Source organism: Nicrophorus vespilloides, unplaced genomic scaffold (assembly GCF_001412225.1).
Source record: "Nicrophorus vespilloides isolate i.1.1-1 unplaced genomic scaffold, Nicve_v1.0, whole genome shotgun sequence".
Taxonomy (NCBI): domain Eukaryota; kingdom Metazoa; phylum Arthropoda; class Insecta; order Coleoptera; family Silphidae; genus Nicrophorus; species Nicrophorus vespilloides.
In genome coordinates, this window is record NW_017095810.1 from 218,209 (window position 1) to 240,604 (window position 22,396).

A 22,396-nucleotide genomic window follows, 5' to 3' on the forward strand; every position below is an offset into this window, starting at 1 on the left:
TAAATTACATAATTAATTACAAATAAGTCTTATCGAATTACTTTAGTTAAATGCTATTAATAAATTACTGACTAATTTATTCGTATTAAATGTATGTTAAGTTAACAAAAAAGGTAACTAATCTGAAGTAATTGGATATAGAACACAATGAGTCTACAAAAATACAAAGTGCATGACGCACCTTGACCAAAATTCACGTGTGTATATATACAAATCATTCTATTAAACAAAATTTGTTCCCATCGAATACATTTTGCAAACCGAAATCGTAACTTTCACAAATATCTACCGATTCTTCTCTATTATTAGGCGAGTTCTTAAATGCCATACACTTATTACACCTAAAAGGAAGTCTGCCATTTTTTATGTAACCTCATACATATTTATTTTTTTCTCTACCATTTGCTCCTTTCTTTCCTCTTACATATACAATAAATTAATTTACTGTTTACTTTCATCTGAATGACGCAAATTAACCAGAGCAATTAATAAACATTATAACGTTGCCAAATAAAAAAAAATGCATAATTATGAATAATTCTAGAAAATTATTTCGTCCAATTTCATTTATGACTAACATTATTGTTGACCATAACGATTCTAATTGCAAAAATCAATCAATTAATAGCACAATCATACGTGTATACAATTACAACCCGAGAAATAAGCGTTTCTTCTTACCAAGAAATATAAATGATTTCAATAAGCTTTTTATTGGTATTTATTTCCAAAAAATGAAACCTAAAATTCCACACTTCGTTATATCGACGCTTCGTTATCCGTTATTAACGTTAATCGAGGTATACCTGATATCAAATTTAAAAAAAACTTGTTACATAATATCTATAATTGTTCATTACCACTATATTCAATGAGTCTTAAAGGGCATTTCAGTGTGCTACTTAAAACTTTCTATTGAACCGTTCATTTTAGATGATATATTGGATTCTGATTGAATAATATCTGTTCTAGCTATAAAACGCATCACCAAATAAATAACTTTTATTAAAATCATGCTAAATCAAAAAATTCTAAAATAAAGAAAGAATCAAGACACTTACTAATAATAGTTAAAAAAAATACCACAACAATTAAAATCGTTTATGTTATAATTACAGTTTTTGATTAATAAAGGGTGTCCCAAAATTAACGCAAGATTTGAATTTGCTGCCATTTGTGCAACAATAAACAATTTGACATCTGAGAGGTTAGGGTTAGGAAAAGTAGGGCATTGAATGGATTGAGCATCAACAAGTGGATGTTGATTTTTCGAGCAAAATTATCCTAAGCGATGAAGTACATTTTCACCTTGATCGGTTTGTTAATCACCAAAATTGCCGCATTTGGGGTTCGGATAATAACCCACATGTGATTGTCGAAAATCAAATGCATCCACAGCGTGTCACTGTTTGGTGCGGATTTTAGGCTGGAGGCACCATTGGACCATACTTTTTTGAAAATGAGGCTGGTCAAGCAGTGACTGTTACTGGTGTTCGATATCGCGACATGATAACACACTTCTTTCCGCCTCAGTTGGATGATATTGATATAAACGACATGTGGTTTCAACAAGATGGTGCCACATGCCATACAACCTGCGAAACAATTCAATTACTGCAAGAGACATTTCCTAGTCGTGTACTCTCTCGTTTCGGTGATCAGAATTGGCCCCCTAGATCTTGTGATTTAACACCATTAGATTTCTTTTTATGGGGTTATATGAAGTCAAAGTCTATATCAATAAGCCCACAACCACCCGTGCATTACAAGAGGAAATTAAACGGTGCATCAACGAAATTCAGCCACATTTATGCAAAATGATCATGGAAAATTTCGATAAAAGAGTGCGTATGTGTCAGCAAAGCTGTAGAGGCCATTTGCTCGATGTGTTATTCCATAAATAACCCTATCCTATGTATTTTATGATTCAATAAAAAAATCACAACCTGAAGACTAAAAACTGTGTATTTTGTATTTAATTCAAATCTTGCGTTAATTTTGGGACACCCTTTACATTTTAATTTCAACTATTTTTTTCAGTCATGACATGAAACCTGGAATATATATCCATACTCATTTTTTTTAAACATAAAAATGAAGTTCCTTAAAGAAATCTACGGAGTTGTAAAATATATTTTAATTATTTAATATAAGAAAATATACAGCAATACCTCGCTTAGTACGGCTTCGATCAGTGCGGATTCATTTAGCAGCATTTTTCAATGTATGGATCACGAAATGACAGCTGTCATCTTGTGTCAAAGTGAAGAACTGGTGTAATAATTTTAGCAATTGGGTCACAGTACAACTGTTCCGTACCAAACGAGGATTTCAAAATAGTTTACTGCGGTTTCAGATATCTTGTCGGAATCGATTACTCGCATTATGCGCGCTCTTTTAACTATTTTCATCATTATAAATTTAGCATCTTTCTGAAATGGAATGATCGGAACGAAGTAATGAATAAGAGTTGCATACATAAGCGATCTAAGTACAAAGCAATTGGAAAAGAATGCAGCACTAATACATATTAACAAATATTAGATACATGAATATGGATTTTGCAAATAAACATATCAACGTGCTTAGTGATTACAGTTCACCTGCTTCATGCCGAAGAGTTCATCGCACACTTAATGAGACCAATTTAATGCAGTATAAAATGTGTCAAAATATTTCGCAAGTAAACCATTAGAAATGCATTATTCGAGCGATATTTGTATGTTATTTATATCCAATAAATCTCGCTATTATATAACTTACTTCCACTTCACTTTAATTAAAACGTACTTCAAGAATTCTGCTTCAAGCTTCAAATTCGCAGATGAAGAGTTTATTATGCAATGCACTTTTTTTATTATTAGCAACATCATGATTATTTTTTTATAAGAAAAATAATTAAAATCTCTTCATTTTGACACTCCTTTTTGAAGAGAAACCACTCAATTTAAGGCAATTATTTATATAATATTAGTATTTGCTATTTTTTTCTTGTAAACTGATTATAAATCTACCAGTCTTTCAACAGTATTCTTTATGTAACAATAAATTCAATATTATAAGTAAATTTGTTCAAATATTAGTTGTAAGATAAATTGCTTAACACTATGAACTGTCAAAAGTCAATCAACTGTCAAAAATTACTCAGCTGTCAATAATCAATCAAATGTCAAAATAAATTATCATATACAACAAATATATAAGAAACACATCCAAACAACTAATATAAATTATAAAAACAACTAATTTATATTATTATTTAATTAATTATTTAATTAATTAAATTTGCATTCAAATAACTTAATTCATGTTTTAATAGAAAATACAAATTCGATTAACTCAGTGAGATGAGAAAGTGCTAAGAAGGAGTAGATTATCAACAGATTTTTTAAATAATCCGGATTCATATTGTATAATCCATTACATAAATTATTAATACATAAGGTTGTTTTTTTTTTGATAATTGAATATAATGCATAATTAAAACAACAAAAAAATGCACATTTTTTATTGTAACTGCGTAATTGCGATAGAAGTATCATTTGCAATTTGTTATATAAAAACGTTATTTTGTTACGTGATTTACTTGGTTATTGCACTAATTTGGATGACACTTTCACTCTAATTCTTATACGCTCATCGACGTGGGTGTCCGTAAGAAATTCGCCACACCCATTGCAATATTCTTAGACAGATATAATTATTACATAATTTTCAAAAAAAAAACTGTTATTTATTAGCCCCAAATGTCATGAAATAAACGCAAATTCACAACAGACAATGTTAATGTTTCAATCACGTCATATTTTATAATTGTTATTACATCGAACCGTCGAATTATATGAAATGAATGAATTCATATGAAATTTAGCATACATCATAATTTTATTCTAAAAATCAACTGATTATAATATAAATTACGTACGAGAATTATACATAATTATAATCTAAAAATATAGTAATTAACAATTAACTTCATAACATCGAGCGAAAAAAAACATAAATCATTATTAAAAAAATCTCTACAAATATAATTTTCTAACTACAGTTTTCTATATTTATTATAATTAGAAAATTTCTTGTATACAATTCACCCTTACCTTTAAAATCATAGTTAATATCATAAATGTATTAAACAATTAGCGTACAGGAATTATTGAATTTACCATTCAATTCATTGCGTAATTAAATCAACTTTAATTTAATATTTGACTACGATTGTCGTACGACCTTAATATGCGCTAAAATATCACATTCGAACGTATGTTGTTATATTTATATTACATTTGCGGTTTCACTTGCATCGCTGCAATTATCGAATGGCAATTTCGCAATTAATTCGATAGAAAAAAAATTCTTTTACTTTCATATAAATTATATTTCCTGTTTATAAAAAAAATGAATGTTAGTAATTAATGTATATTTTTTATATATATATTAATTGATTTCTAATAAGACTATAAGTTTGTAATATTTGGATGGAATTATCGTTTTTTTTTAATATTTTTCCTTCTATTTATACAAGATTTAATTTAATATTTGTGAATGATATAAAATGATTATAAAATTACTTATACAGTGGAACCTCGCTTAACGAGTTTAATCCGTTCAAAAATTTCCGTATTTTTACTCGTATAGTGAAATACTCGTATAGTTCATCATATTCTTTTCTCAACATCACTCGTTATGCGAAACGTCGCTCGTTAAGCGAGACATTTTTTCAAATGTTCGTTATGCTCTTTAAGCGAGGTTCCACTGTATATTTATTTCTGCTAGTCGGTATTCTTCACTGTTTACTTCAAGCAAATTTATTTTTTTCTCCAAAATTAACAATGTTCCATATATATAAATGTTACTTTAAATAAAAATGACAATATTTAATAACAGCAAAACAAATATATATTATAGATTATTAATAATGACTTAGTAATCAATTATGATAAATCATACGAGTTTAAAGTAATAATAAATAAAATAAGTGAGTTGTTTTAGTTGTGAATAATGTATATTAATAGAAGATTTTTCTTTTCTGTTGATGAAACTGAATTAATTAAATCTTTGCATATTAATAATATCCGTAGTCCGTTTCTAAAGCATCAAAAAAAAATTAATTAGATTCATGATTTTAACATCAAAAGGAAAAAAAATCATTAAGGAAATAAACAAATCTATCTAATTAAATTAAATAAACTGTTAAGTATGAACGAGAACTATAAAATAATTATAACATAGTAAGGCTTATCAACTTATAAATTATGTAAATTGAAAAATATTATTAAATAAGTATTATACAGTAAAATCTGTTTTTGTGCGGTAGATTGGAACCGTATAAAAAAAATCGCACAAAAAAATATTCGGAATTTTTCAAAATGCATATACATAATTCACTACTACTCGTGTTAATCCAAAACGTGCATCTTCTTTTGATGAATTGGTTCAAAATCGACTAACAGAATCGTTTGAGCATGCTGTATATATGCACACTGATTGAAAACATTACAATGGTGCTAACGCCGTTGAAATTGGTTGATTTTAATATACCACATAAAAAAACCGCACAAAAAAAACGCATAAAAAAGAACCGAACAGAAATAGTTTCTACTGTACTAAGACATAAATTATTTGATGATCAATGTGTGAAGTTTTTTTCTTCACTATACTATAAATAGTTGATTAAAAAAAATAATAATTATCATTCTAACTTATGTTATTTAGAAAATATATGAAATATTAACTAATCGAATTAATGAGTTCTTTGATCTTCATTTTCAGAATTGCACTGATCTCAATAATGTGACATTTATAATGTAAATACTTATCTTACTCAAGTGCGTTTTCATTACATCAAGTAACTTACATACATGGATACATAAATCCCAAGATATATATTTTTTGTTTGTTTCTTCCTTTAATGTATTAATTAACGATTTTAATTTCCCTGCGGATCGTATTCATATAAGCACATAAATTGCCAATATATTGTTTAAAAAAAACTATATAGAGAAACGCCCATAAAAATATATTACAGCAATACCTCACATAGTACTGGTAATCCGTTTGAAACCGGACTAATTGAAGACTTAGAGTCAAGGAAAAAACACCGATCATTTATATATACAATAAATATTTCTGTGTACTAATTATTAAAAATCTATTTATTAACATTTAGTTTTTCAATTTTCAAACCGATTTTTGTAATTTGAATCGAAACATTTCATTTTTTTCTATTATTACATAATCATTTATATAATTTTTATTGTTGTTACTATAAATTCGATTAATAAGTATCATTTACTTTTCTGCATAATGTATTCTAAGTAACTATTGTGTTCCCTAATTTACTTATTTTGTTATAAACAATAATTACAAAATTTAGTCTTTTAGACCAGTGATTCTCAAAGTGTGGGTCGCGTAAAATATTTGGGGGGTCGCAAAAAATAATGACAGATCACTTCTGGTTGTTTTTCTACACATTCCTATTCTTCGGGGGTCGCACAAACCTTTTATATCCAAAGGGGGGTCGCGGAAACTTTTTATGTCCAAAAGGGGGCCGCGGAGCAAATAGTTATTTTTTTTAATTTCATACTTTTTTCTATAATTACATACGTAATTATATAAATTTTGCTATGAATATTGTTGTTATTATTAATTATTAATAAAATGCAGAATAAAAGACCATTAAAAGAGATTATTTCAAACATTCCTTCTTCTCGTTACCTTTAGTTTGCTTCATTCTTTAATTCTTGTTGAAAATTCATCATTTCGACGACATACAAGAAAAACAACAATACGTTCTCAGAAATAATAACTCACCGAAAACGGTTTTTTCTTTAATCGTAATTCGCAATCTACCATTTGAAACCCACCTGAAACAAGAAAAGAAAAATGTTAATGTAGATATTACAGAGAACGATCAAATCTGGTTACATTCCAAAACAAAACACATCTTCTAGTCTGATAAAATCCATTCGTAATATAATTATTTATAAAACTTTTTCTGTTCGAAAACATTTCTACATTTATTTTTATTATTTAAGTTGCCCTACCCACGATTTCGTGGGCGCCAGTTCGAATCCTAGTCAAGTCAGGCCCTTTGTGAGCCCTCTCGGTGCTTACAGCAATAGGGCCATCGTTCATCACAGATGGACAATCAAATGAATAATGTTCAGCATGGACAATGACAGTGTAAAGGATAGCAACAGATTCACAGTCAAAGGAACTGGTTGAATCGCAGAGCATCAATATACTACTGAAGTTAAACTATAAGACGACAGCGAACCTACAAATTAAAAATCATCATAATCGTAACTATCCACCGGGAAAGATTATCTTTTTAATGTCCACCGCGATCTTAAATTTACTCAATATTCACATTGATGAACAGAAAAAAATATAATGGAAAAACTAAAACTGTTGGTAATTAAAAATTGATTTATGTAAATATTATTAAGAAATAACTAAATAAAATTTAAATAATGTATTCTGAAAATGTAAAGAAAAATATATTTAAAACAAACAGTTGTAATTGTAATTAATGACCAATTTTGCAAATATTAATAGAACAAAGAGTTAAACAAGTCTACATCATTTGTATCAAACAAGAAATTAATAATAAATAATTTGTAAAATAAAAACTCAAGGTTTTAAACTAAAATACAAATTCTTATTAATAACCGTTTTGTAATAGATTGAACGTCGTAAACAGTAGAACCTGTTTTGTGCGGTCCTTTTTTATGCGATTTTTGTTATGCAGTTGATAAAATCCAACCAATTCCAACGACGTTGGCACCATCATAATGTTTTCTATCAGTGTGCATATGCTGAAACGATTCTGTTAGTCGATTTTGAACCAATTCATCACAAGAATGTGCACGTTTTGGATTAACACGAGTAGCAGTGAATTATGTATATACATTTTTGAAAATTTCTCCATATGTACAATGAAAAATTAAATGTTTTTAAAATGTTTCCATGTGTAATTTAATTATTTATTATTGTTTGGATGCACTTTCTCGTATATTTCGTAAATGTTTGACGTATTTTTTAAGTAAGTTTATGTATACTTTTGTATAATTTACTTTAAGTTTGCTCATTTAACATTTAATTTGTTTTGAAAATTTCAAACCGGACTGATCGAAGCCTCATTATAACGATTTGAATATATATTTTCATCTACAAAAAACATAATTTGTTAAAAAAAAATAAATTTTCTTATCAAAAAACTACCACTTATTTTACTGTCTAATGGATTTTAATGTTTTCGATGGAAGTGCCATTATTGAATGCTCAAGGAACTAGTGATCCGAAAGGACATATAATTAGCTGATTAGCGCAAGTGGACTCAGTTACATTGACCCCCACAGGTTCCTCATGCACAAGCTTGAGCACCTACTAGGATCCGAGCGATTTTCCTTGTAGTCGGAGAAGGTGAGTGTGAGTGTAAACATAGCTAGTTCAGACCAATAGGAGACAACATAGGAAGAAACATTAAGAAAGGTAATTCATTATTCCTAACATCAATTATAAACAATTCAGTTTATTTAAATTAATTTAAGTAAATATATTTAACTAAACTTAACTGCTTATAAGTGAATTAATTAATTGTTTACTATATTCTTTTGTAATGAATGAATTAACTTGACTTTATTTTTTAAATTATATAAATTTAAATATTAATTATACATTTTATTAAAAAATCTAAGATTTAACTATTTGTAAGAAAATCAAGTACATGCAAAACTCGTTTTACCAGGTAATTAGTTTGCTACAGAAGATGCTTGTAAAGGAAAACTCTTCGAGAAGTGCAAAAACCTTCTACCTAACTGTTTTATAATTTATTTTTATTTAAAAAAAAACTAAGAATTTTCCAAATAATAAAAATATATCATAGATTCGTAACCTCTATTTCTGAGAATATTCAAATCGATCGAGTGAATAAAGTTCACATTTTAAATATACTCAATGTAAAATAACAAAATCATTTGAATGAATGCTCATGTATGAATTATGATCAAAATTACTTTTTCATGTATTCAAATTTTAGTAAAAATAAAATAATTGCTAATTTTTCAATAATGATTAAGAATTATTTATACATTATAATTCAGTAAATAAAATCATTGCTGAATAACAACAATACATAATAATCAATTTTGTTTTCATAATTTTTTATTGCTTTGTTGATTTGTTGCAACAAACCAATAAAAATATTTGTGGAGAACAAAGACTTTGCCTTTTATTTCTATCAATCAAAATATTTTGTGTCTATGGCCAAAATAATTATTGCATAGTGATTCACTACTGTATTTCCAAAGGTGACTTTCATCATGTAATGAGAAATGCAAATTGATTTCATTAAAAATTAACGCATGTTTTTTTACATTCTATGATACAGCAAAATGAAGGTAATTAGATTAATTCCTTTTATTTATACTATTCAATATTTCCACTGTCGGTTAAATGCAAAAACTATTAATAGAAAAAAAGTGAATAAAGAAATATACAGAGTGCGCACATTCGCACTTATTGCAACGTTAACAATTCCGTGTAAAATAGATGACAAAATACGAGAAAAAGCTTAATAAACAGGTTGTTGTAATTGAAACTTGTGTAGTTGTCAATAATTAACAAACACATTTCATTTTTTCTATATAATTACATGCATTATAATTATATCATTAATAATATAAGGTTTGCATAATTCTACAAAATATATTTAAAAAAATCTCATATTCATTAAACAAGGAATAAATAATAATAAAAAAAATATTTGACTATATTTGTATGATAATAATCGAGATAATTCGGGGTATTTCGTTAATTAATAGTAAAATAAAATGTTTTGTATACAGCAATACCTCGCATAGTGTTGCTTCTCTAAAGTACTGTTTGAAAAGATTCAAAACAAGTTCATATAGTCAATTCTTTTACCCGCACTATTCGAAGTATTGTTGTAAATAAATATCAAATTGCTACATATATTTATTCTTTGATTTACTAACAAAAACTAAATAAACTAATAAATAAATACTTCAATTGAAAGATCAAGTTTTTTTTTGTCTATTTTATAAACAAAAATTTCTTCCAATAAGAGAACATTTATTAGCATGGAAAACCAGTGATATAATTTTAGATTTTACACAACATTGCATAAGGTCACATCTTTATTTATTGAACTTCATATAATAAAACTAATTCGAAAGATCATTAACGTTTTTATAGAAATCGTGAGTCTATTAATTATTTGAGTAAAAAATATCAGAGTGTTCATATTTAGGTATATTAATTAGAAATAGAAATATTTCACGTATTTAAGCTAAATAAATAATTATTATTTAATTATTATTATTTGTGTGCTGAAGCAAAAATCAAAATAGAAATTAAATAAAAAAGAAACTTGCAAACACGATCGGATCTTCAAGATTTCCATTTTTAACATTTTTTTAATTCAAAAGTTTTAGGTGCAGTACAATCTTGAATTTATTGTTATTAATTTTGAAATTTTCAAACCGAACTATAGTGAATCCGCATTGATCGAAGTCTGAAATTTACAAAAAAAAAACATATTCTGTTATTGTTTCAATCTTTGCAAATAAATTTTGTTACAATCATTTTTTTGGCCTTTCTCGAATATCCATATTCATATTTTATCAATCAAAAAAATACGGTATATTTTGAAAACATTTGTATTTAAATAAATTCACATTTTTTTGTAATATTTATACAAAACTAACCAAAACATTGAATTTATATTACTAGAAATATGAGAAAACTAACATTAATGAAACATTATTGATACATTTCAATAACACCTGGAAAAGTTACTATTTGTAAATAACATAACATTAATAAACGTCCTTTAAATTACAAAGTTGAGAAATTTATTTGTAATAAACTGTTGTTCAATGTTCACTTTTCAATAAGTTTAAGTACAATTATATGATTTATACTATAAATACATTATTATAGATGTTATGTTTATAGCATGCATATATTATTTGGTTACAACATTTTTATAAATAAAAATAATGTGAATTACATTCGTTTTAGTTTACTAAATAATTTTATATAGTCAGTAGCATGATATTTGGAAGTGAAAGTTTGCGATATTTGTATTTATTGTTATTGTGTGTTCTTTAATAAGAAAAATAAAGAGTTCAAAAAATATGTTATATAAATTGAGAAATATACAATAACAATTTACATTTATTGTGAAGTTACATAACTTTTTTTCTATGTGAAAATAATAGATTGAATTAAACACGTTTTGTTCAAGAAATGTACGAGTTTATAGCTTGATACATGGATATGAAAGTTTGGAATATTTGCGTTTATTATTGTTGAATGTTCATTAAGAAGAAAATTATTGAGTTTCAAAAACGTGTTATATCAAAATCTCATTTTATTTTGTAGAAAAATACTACAATTCGTCAAATTGATTCTTTTTAAAGTATTATTAACACTATAATACCGTAAGTTCAAGTGTTTTATCATTTTTTACATAATAAATTATAAATAATAAAGATTAATTTATGTACTTTTAACTGTACAACTAAATGTATAGAATTAGCCGACAACAGCGCGCAGAGCAAAAGCGCGAAGTAACAAAAGCGCGCAGTAAAACAACCACATCAAATGCACGCAAGACATTCACTCTTTTGTCTTATGTTACTAAGAGCTGGGTATAGTTCATATTTTAAAAATACAGTGTAACCTCTTTTAACGAGTTTAATCACTCGTATAGTGAAACGAGGTGTTCGTTAAGCGAGGTTCCACTGTACATGCAAATTCTCGTGCATTTGACGTGATTGTTATATTGAGCCCTTTCGTCGGTGCGCTTTTATACTTCGCGCTTTTGTTACGGCGCCAATTTTAGTTAAATATTAGGATATAAAAGTTGTCAATTCTTGTTTATTTTTTTTGTATGTTCTTGAATAAAAAGTATAATGAGTTTGAAAATAGGTTATATATAAATGTGTAGTTTAATATGCGATTATTGTTTAGTTAATAACGTATTATAAAAGAAAATAATGGATTAAAATTACGTAAATAACACAAGCAATAAATGTACAGCAAAACCTCGCATAGTGCTGGTTCTCACAATATCCCGGACTGTTTGAAACCGAACGAATCAAAAAGTAAATACAGGCAAAAATAAACTGCATTCAAAAAGACTAGATAAAAAAATAATTTTGTTGACAATTTTTTGTTAATTTATATTATTTATATAATTATAATTAAGTTTGTTTTGAAATTTTCAAATCCGTCTATATTGAAGCCGCACTATGCGAGGTATTGCTGTATGTATTATATTTAGAAATTAATCTTTACAAAATTTAAATCTTCTTCAATAAAATAAGTAAAGTATGGGGAAAAAAAAAGTATTATATATGTATATGCACTTATTGTATGTTCTTCAATAAGAATAAATAATTAGTATGAAACTGTGGTAAAATTCCGCGCGTGTCTGGTGAAAACTGTATCGATATATCCATGTAGAATTTCGCAAATTAATTACAGCAGATTGCTGAGCGCACATGCATGTGCGTGAAAAAAGCGGTAATCATATTTTAATTCCAAGGCGACTCTCGCCACATGAGCGATATCCAATGCGAATTTGAATGTTACAATTATCAGAAGGAAGAGGGAAAGTAAAGGTAGATAGATCAAAACGCAAGTCACCATTATTTTTACATTTCGGCATAAGCAATTGTGCAAAACAAACCAAAACGTTATTGCGTGGATGAAAAGAAAAAAGAAATTATTCGAGCGAGGAAATACCTGAAACCGAGAGATAATTACCGAATTTATTCATTTCATTTCATTGGGTTACGTAAGTCGTGCGTCTATGTTTTATGGTGATCATTTATTTGTTTCAAATTTACGTAACTAAATTGATATCTTTATAAACGATGATTTTAGATTCAATTTTCTTTTAATAATAATAATAATACGCATACCTTAACCAATTTTCTATAGAAATCACCGGCTCCTACTTTAAATCTCCTCACACACCTTTCACTCTCCTTTCAAGATCTCGCCGAGAATTGAAGACTTTTGACATTACACATGTAGGTTGTTTACGTTTATGTTTACTATGGTTACTTGATTTAATTTTTAGTTTCATTCACAATTTGTAGTTAAATTGTCATTAACAAAAATAATTATCAAAGATTATTAGATTAATAATATAAATTTCAATTATTACTATTAATTTAAAAATAAAATGTTTTTTTTATATTTTAACTACAAAAATAAAATATACCAGCGTTTCTCAATATTTAAATTATAACCTCATCTAAAAAAATCACCAAAACTTTAGTAAATGATCACAAAATATCAGGAGAAGTAAAAAATATTAATAAAATTAAATTCACAACTAGCAATCATTACATTTATAATCGCAAAATGACAGCTGTCACCTTACGTCAAAGCGAGTAAATAAAAAAGCAAACAAAATTAATATTTTATAATATATTCAACATTTTTCTAAAAATAACTTAAATTGAAAATAACAAAAAAAATTCTCTTATTCCAGATACAAAATTGCCTGAAATATAAAATACTTTCTTACTGTATTAAAATTTAGATTTAGATAAATCTATTATTTGTATTTCTATTAATTATATCAAATATATAAAATTCGACCTTCAGTCAGTATATTTCATGAAAAATATGAATTCTAGACAAATGTTAAACTTTTTTTTATAAATCTTTACATAACAATTCAAGTATCTAAAGCATTTATATTTTTAATTAAAATTCGGTTTTCTAATTTTTCAAATGTGTGTTTTGAAGTAAATAATTAAATATTCATCCACATTTAGTTTTAATGATAGATCACAAATGTAATAGACCTACATTCTAAATTATTATGTAAACTTTTCAATAAATTTAGTTAGATTTTTATTTTCCAAGAAAATTTTAAAATTAGCATTCTACATTTTTTGTTCCAATTACTCAAAGTTTCACTAAAGATGCGTGGTTATATCATTTTACATTAGAAAATAAAGTTTAAAGATACACACAACATTTAAACTTTATTGTTTAAAAAAATCATGTAAAGAGCAACGTTTTTTCAAAACTAAAAAAAATATATAAACAAACTCAATCACCCGTTAAAGTTTAACGGTTGATTGAGTTTATTCCACAAACAAAACATTTATATTTAGCACGTAATTGAAAATATTTAGTAAACTATTGTTATATAATAAAATATCTTTATTAAATTGCGGTCATTAGCCCATTATATATGTTGTAGTAAAATATAGTTTATTTATATTAACAATATATATTAAATGCGTTTAGATACTTTCAATGATCCATCAGAAATTGTTTCTATTCTATAGGAAACATTAAAACATTCAAATATTAGAATGCTTGCTCATAACTGTATTCCATGCGACCTCAGTGGTTTGAGAATGGATTTGTAAATCTATTATTTCTTATCCAACTATTTTCTTCGTAAAAACCAATACAATTTATTAAATTTTAGTCATAACTAGAACGTATTTTAATTTCAATTTTATAATTGATGTTAAATTATCAATACTTAAAATTTTGTAAATCTGTTATTTCTTATTCAATAAGAAACTTAATGTTAAATGACAATTTTGAATTGATATTATATTTACAATTTCTTCAATTTGAAATATATGGAAATTATATTATTATTATGTATGTTTAGGTTAAGCCTACTGATCAATAGAGATGTTCCGCAGGGTTCAGTACTTTGTCTCTTCTTTCCTAAACATCTGTTATTAACAGGCTTATGGTAATGACAAAAGGACCAAAACCTACTCATAATTTTCTACCTAACAGTTACAATTTACTAGATTTTAGTTGTAACTAGAATGTGTTTTCATTCTAAATATGTCAGTCAATTCAATTACACGTGTATAAATGTAAATGTTTTCTCTCTTTCTATTAACTACATTTTAATTCTACAATGTTGTCTTCAGTCTGAATCTAACAGATAATTCAGTTGCATATTTTAAGCAATTCCCAATTCAGTCCAAATTTAACTATAGTTTTAAGTACGCCTTAAGACAAAATAATTTAAAAACACTGCTATTTTATTTAAAGTTAGCGATTGTCGTGTCCTTTTCGTATGTATGCCTATTCAATGTATGCCATTACTTGAACTTCTTTTTTTTAACAGTAATATTATAACAGTAAGTTTGAATAGACAAAACGATAATGGTTTTAGCGCTGCGTGTTTTCGGGATAATACGCAATAAAATATGTTTGTCTCAACTCTGGTGAAATTTCGGACACCGTTATGCATAAACAAACAAATGAACTAAACTTATTGCATTCGATCCAGGTGGCAGAGACCTTGAACTTCAACTAGTAACATTAAAACACACCGAAAAATTCGAATTACCTAACTATAAACAATATTTAAAAATAAACAAGAATCGTTTGGATTTGAAGCAGAGTTTATTATCAGACATGTTAGAAAACAAACAAAACAATGCAAACGTCGATTAGAATATTGATTGTCGCTGTTTAACATACGTCTACTATAGATTTTTAATCGAACGTTGGAGGTTTCTCTTTGATCCTTCGGATCGCCTGCAATGCGTTATTGCTGCACAATCAATTAAACTCCGTTTATTAACCTTGCACAAAAGTATGTTTGTTAATATATGGATTTTCATAATGTTAATAATATGTATAAGTTATTAAAATAATTATCATGAATAATACAGTTAAAGAGCGTCGTAAAATGAAACTGAGCATTGGAATTTATTCGATTCGGACTATTTGAAACCGGACTAATCCAGGAATAAAGTAATGTTGTGTACTATTTTTATTATCTTGCTTAATTAAAAATTAGTTTATTTTGAAGTTTTTAAACCGGACTATTGTGAATCAAGTCTGATCGAAGTCGCACTATGCGGGGTATATGATAAACAGTGTGAATTTTTTCTACAATAATATCAAATTTAAAGCAAATAAAATAAATTGGATAATGTAAACTAAAAAAGAAAGCATACAGATTTGAAAACTAAATGAACCAATTAAAGATTTGCAATAAAATAAATAATATTACAAATATTTAGTTTCAAATAACTTAATTTTAATAAATTATAAAAAAAACTTGTATTTGATAACTTATACTTTTTTTTAGACTTAACTTTTATTTGGTTGATTATGAAGATTACAGAGTAGTAGTTTAATTGGTGGCGTACAGGATAACTTATATCGGTATAAGAATTTAAAGTTGCCAATATCTGGTAGTTAAGGAATATATGACAATGAGTATTTGCATATATATTTCTCAACTAAAATTAATAATCAAAATTAATTATAATAATTTATTTACGTTAGATTTACAGTGTGATAAACATTATTAATATAAATAAATATTTACATAAAATTTTAGGACAAACGTAAATAATTATACATGTTTTTGGGTGAAAACACTTATTTAAGGTGTTTAGTATACAGTGTACATGTATGTGCTCGAGTACCTTGAAAATGGTTTACAAATGATGAATAAGTAACGACATTTCATTCAGTAATTCATTGCGCTTGCAAGTGTGTACAAAATCAATAATCAATTCCTGTTCGCTTCTAAAATATAATGTTTTTGTCATAGTTACAACTTTTATATCCTAACAGTCTGTGTTATATACGTCACGAAATGACAGCTGCCATATGTCAAAGCGTCCTAGCTGGTGAATATTAGTACAAAAAAATTAGTTGGAAAAAGTGCATTAAGTTGAAATTTGTTAATATAGTAAATTATATGAATGAAACTATCAAATATATAATATTTTTATAAAATGTTGATATAAAGAATGTAGTAAGATAAAAAATAATTAATTATGAATATAAAATAAACATAAAAGCTTCTTTTTTTGCTTATCTTGTCGTAATTACATAAAAATTAATTAGAGATCGATAAAAAACACAAGAAATGTTTGAGAAAAAGAAAAGGATGATTGATCATCAATACCTCACACATCCATATGTTTTTTTCGTAACATTAATTATTTTTTTACATAATGATATATCATTTAAAAAATACGTAAATCTCATTTTGCAAACTTCACTAACGTGAGAACTGTATAAAAAAAGTTAATGTTCTAAACAATTAATTATATTGGAGAGTCTCAAGAGTCATTCCAAGTTTGTAATTTAACATACTACGTAATTATAACATGTGACACAAATTGCTAAATTAATTTATACATAATTACCAATTAAAAATATAATTTATACAATAATATTTAATTCTGGAAAGTCAAGTGTAAATTTCAAACACGTTTAACTCAAAATTCAACATTAACAATAACAAAATTAAAGAAATTTTGTAAAATGTAAAAAAAAATATAGAAATTTTCTCTTTGTATCCTTAATTGTTTCTATAGTAACATCACATTTGTTTTTTATTGAACCACTATTTTTTATGTATGTATTTGCTCCACATATTTATAGACTACGCCAATTTTTTTTTATAGATAATAAAATAAAATTGTGGCAATTACGATTGAGCAATCGAAAGTAGAGACGAACATTACGTAATCATTATTAAATATAATTCACAATTGATGTACGCCTATTGAGCGAGAAGAATTTGAGAAATTCCTTGTTATATAATAATGATGCATTTTATTTGTGTTAATTCTCTGATTCATTCCAATTAGTTTATATGTTTATCATCGCTTAAAGGACATTATGTAATTTATACATTATTGCCTATGGCATCTTTAGAATTGTTTATTAAATAAATTTATTTGCGTAACTCCGTTTTTTTTCTATAAATTATTCTTGGATTCTGAAAAAAAATGCTGAATTTAAATTCTACATATTTACACGTTAACCAAAGAAAACAATTTCAAACATTGATTAGATTCTCGTATCGAGGACATAATGATTTTCATTATTCAATCAATTTTAATTGCTATATCACACGTAATAATAGAATAAAGGTCAAAAAAACATTATTGCAATTAAAAAAATATAGTGAAGAACATTGGTTTACGTGCATAAAATTGATTAATTTATTTTCAATCTAGTTAAAGCTAGTTGACTTTGAATAACCGCATTTTCTAGTAAACATTGACACCATTAAAAGAACTGATCATAATAACCGGTGCATATTATCAATGCCAATAAGTAAATACAACAATACCCCGAATAGTGCTGTTAATAGGTGCTGTTAATAAGAGAACTTGAGAACCGGACTATATTAAATCCGGACTAATCGAAGCCGCACTACTACTGTATATATATACCATATTTATTTTGTTTTATTTTCTTTGCAGATTCATTTTGATATAAGAGATATTCGTAATTGAACGGTTCAATGGATTTCGCAACGATTTTATATGTGATATTGATCGCAGTTTCTTCGGCCTCGAGCCAAGAAAGCGAAAACGAAGATGTGGCCGATATGCTGAATCGCATCGGTGATGAATACGAGCAGGTTTCTTCACGAAATGGGAAATTCTTCTTTCCGAAATACGCCAATTATGGAGCTCAAGGTCGTAAGAATTGCGTGCCCAATTTAAATTTAACTAATATTTAAGTAATTGCAGCCGGTCCTCAACCATACAGCAATGCGATCGAAGAGTTCGACTTTATTGTGGTTGGGTCAGGATCCGCAGGAGCGACGTTGGCGACGCGACTCTCGGAAAATCCGAAGTGGAGAGTGCTTCTTTTGGAGGTGGGAAAAGAACCGAGCGCTATAACTGATATTCCTGCTCTGGCTGCCAGCTTTCAGTTAACTGATTACAATTGGGGATACTTGATGGAAAAACAAGATAATATAGGTTTAGGTAAATTGCGTGAAGAAGTTTTGATGCTGGTTTTAAATTGTTGTTCATTTTAAGGAATGGTGGATCAAAGGATGGCGTGGCCTAGGGGAAGAGTTTTAGGTGGTACTTCCGTGATCAACTACATGATTCACGTGCGAGGAAATCGCGGTGATTATAAGAGATGGAAGGCTTTGGGGAATCCCGGCTGGGGTTACGAAGATGTTCTGCCTTACTTCAAGAAGCTTGAAGATTATTCGGTGGCTTACGCGGATGCTGGTTACAGGAACCGCGGAGGACCTATAGGAGTTCAAGACGTCTCTTACCGATCAGATTCGGTGCACATATTTATAAATGCCGCGCAGGAAGCGGGTCTCAAGTATATCGATTACAATGGACGTGGAAGTTTGGGCGTCTCCTACGTGCAGGCCTCCACGAGACGGGGAAGACGTTGCAGCGTGGAAAACACCTATTTGAGAAATGCGAGAGGAAGACCGAACCTTGTCATTTCGACTTTAAGCAGAGTTACGAACTTGATCCTAGATGGTACTACGGTTGTAGGTGTGCAATACATCAAAAACAGGCAATATCACACAGCCAAAGCTAAGAAGGAGGTCATTCTATCAGCGGGAACTTTCAATTCTCCGCAAATACTGATGTTGAGCGGAATTGGACCAAAAACGCATTTAGAAGAGCTTGGAATCCCTGTGGTCAGGGATCTTCCAGTTGGAGAAACGCTCTACGATCATCTAACATTTTTAGGACTTTTATTCAAATCAAATGACACTATAACCATAAACTACAGCGATCTGGAAAACCCCAGATCGTTCATATCTTTGGTGTCTAATGGCACAGGACCTCTCACCAGTTTAGGAGGTGTAGAAGCTTTGGCTTATATTCAAACCAACGTAAGCAGGGAAAAAGATAAATATCCCGACGTAGAACTGATCTTTTTGGGCGGCGGTTTCCATATGGATAAAGGAGCTTTGTACGCGAAGACTTTCAGGATAACGCCGAAGATCTACGACGCTTTATGGAAGCCTTTAGAAGATGAGCAAGTGTGGACTATACTTCCAATGCTTCTACATCCCAAATCTAAGGGCAACCTTAAATTAAAATCCAAGAATCCCTATCACTGGCCTAAGCTCTTCGGAAACAGCTTCAACGATCCAGAAAATTTAGATATGAAAACGTTCATAGGTGAATCTTTCAACAATCTCCAAATAAGATAAAATACTAATTTCGCTTTATTTTTAGCCTCGATTCGCGAAGTGCAGAGGATTGCGAGGACGCCGACCTTCCAGAAATTCGGAACGGAACAGGTGAAGACTCCTATTCCCGGATGCGAGCATCTTGTCTTCGACACAGACGAATATTGGTCGTGCGCCCTTATGCACATCACGGGATCTCTCCACCATCAAGTAGGAACTTGCAAGATGGGTCCAGCTAATGATAAAACCGCGGTGGTCGACAGTAACCTGAAAGTGTACGGTATCAATCGTTTGCGAGTCGCCGACTGCAGCGTAATTCCTGTAACACTCTCGGCTCACACGAATATCCCGGCTATTATGGTAGGAGAAAAGGCGGCAGATCTAATTAAGGACGAATGGACAGAGGCCGAAGGCAGGAGCAACTTCGATCCGCGCAGAAACATCAAAGACGCGTAGAAGTTGTTGAATATGATATTCATTTTGTGTCATGTAGAAACTGGTATTAGCTTATGGTAACATAGTATTTCTTACTTAAATTCGAGATCAAGCCTTTACAATTATTACAGATTGACTGATCTACATATTTATTGTTCATTGTCCGCTATTTTTGTTTGTTTTGTTTTAATGTTACGTTATTGAACACTGGATACTTCTCCAGTTATGCACATTCACATAATTTCATCTTCTAGTCAAAAGAAATGTTTATCATTTTCCATACCTTCAACGTCAAATGAACTTTCATATGTTTTAATATAATCTTGCATCTCATTATTGATTAAACCTATTGCTAGATATATTTGTGGTCTATAATGACAATCTTTTATATATTTTGGAATATCCTCAAATTATCAGCATTCCATGTATGTACATATAAAATTAATGTTATCAATAAGTAAGTGAAGTATTGAAGACTTGTATGGTATTACTCGATTAAATAAATTAATAATGGTTAATAAATTAAATAAATCTTTATTTTTTATCATATTACATAACATATTTCTATAATAATTATAGAATTTACTGAAATAAACAACAAGTGTCCAATTATATAGTTTTAAACTTAATTTTGTTTTATAAAACCACAGCAATATCTCGTATATTACTGCTTCGATCAGTGCGGATTCCCTATAATAAATGAATCGAAAATTTCTTGATTTAATTCAATTTAGACATGATCTATTATTATTATAATGAGAAAACTAATACATTTTTTGTAAACAATCTCAACGTGGAAAAACATTAAATCACTTTAAATAGATTTTGGCTTCTGCGTCAGCCAAGATAATTTCCATTTATCGAGACTGTTTGTATTTGTTTTCTGTCGAGTACTGATGCATTTGAACTTTTGCCAGACAAACTGAAAGTAACGAATCAATTGGAGTCAACCAATTATTTTTAGACGTCTACCAAAAACAAATTTCGATTTCTTTCGTTGACACATATCGTCTGACAGATGTCATTTTGATAAAATGATCACAACAAAAAAATAGTTTACCTCATAAGATTCACGTTCAGAGTGACGGATTTGGCCAGGTTAAAAATAGACATAACTGTTTCAACCTTGAATCAATTTGGATAATTGGGTAGGACACCAAAGAGTCTAAATCCAGGACCGAAATATAAACAATCCACCCATCCAAACATTCTAATATTGTAGAAGCCAGAATAATTTAGGAATTTTCTAGGCAAATTCAGAAATCTTTAGAGAAGGGTGGTAATCTAATAAAAATTAAACGAATTAATAACATAATTAGTCACCAAACATATCAATACAATGGTTGAATCAAATGAGCAATAACCAATTGAAAAACAAATACATCTGCAGCTAATTTAGATAAATATTGAAACAAGAAATATAATTATTTCTTATAGTATGTTGGGTTGCATACTATATAACTAATGTTAAAAATGTTAATTGAAAAATAGAATGATAGAAGAATTAATAATATGTTATAATGGACCAATAGAGAAAAATAAAACCTTCAAGGTAATAGATTTTTTAAAATAAATATACACAATGAACAAATTTACAATTAAGTAGATTCGATTAAAAAAGTTTAATAATACCATAATAAATATTAGATAATTATCATTTCCCTTTCACGACGCCTCCAGCATCATCAATAACAACAATGTTTTATTTTTTTCATTCTCAATTAATATCGAATGTCCACTGTTATCAAATAAATGCATTGCAATGATCGAAATACGAGATAATTTGTAGTTCTTTTTTGTTTTGTTGTTGTTTATTGTTGTGTTAATTTTATTCGTATAAATGTTCGTTTAAATTTGCAATCGAGAAAACAAAGAAGGAAATAGACAATAAAATCGTGAGTAGACAGCAGAAGGCCGAACATTACATAATTTATTGTCTTCAGCTTCGAAGATAGATTGAGTTCAAGGAAATGCTGATATTTG

General features: G+C 28.2%; 2 protein-coding genes across 3 annotated transcripts in view; one reads left to right on the forward strand and one right to left on the reverse strand.

Moving 5' to 3' along the window:
- Nucleotides 1–22,396, reverse strand: part of LOC108565215 (flotillin-2) — a 137,038-nt gene that overhangs the window by 97,730 nt on the left and 16,912 nt on the right. The window lies entirely within an intron of this gene.
- Nucleotides 8,423–20,901, forward strand: LOC108565152 (glucose dehydrogenase [FAD, quinone]-like). The gene is made up of 5 exons (XM_017924450.1): nucleotides 8,423–8,496; nucleotides 18,279–18,497; nucleotides 18,552–18,791; nucleotides 18,846–19,967; nucleotides 20,025–20,901. The coding sequence occupies exons 2-5, from the start codon at nucleotides 18,320–18,322 to the stop codon at nucleotides 20,432–20,434; spliced, it is 1,950 nt and encodes a 649-aa protein (XP_017779939.1). The 5' UTR covers nucleotides 8,423–8,496; nucleotides 18,279–18,319; the 3' UTR covers nucleotides 20,435–20,901.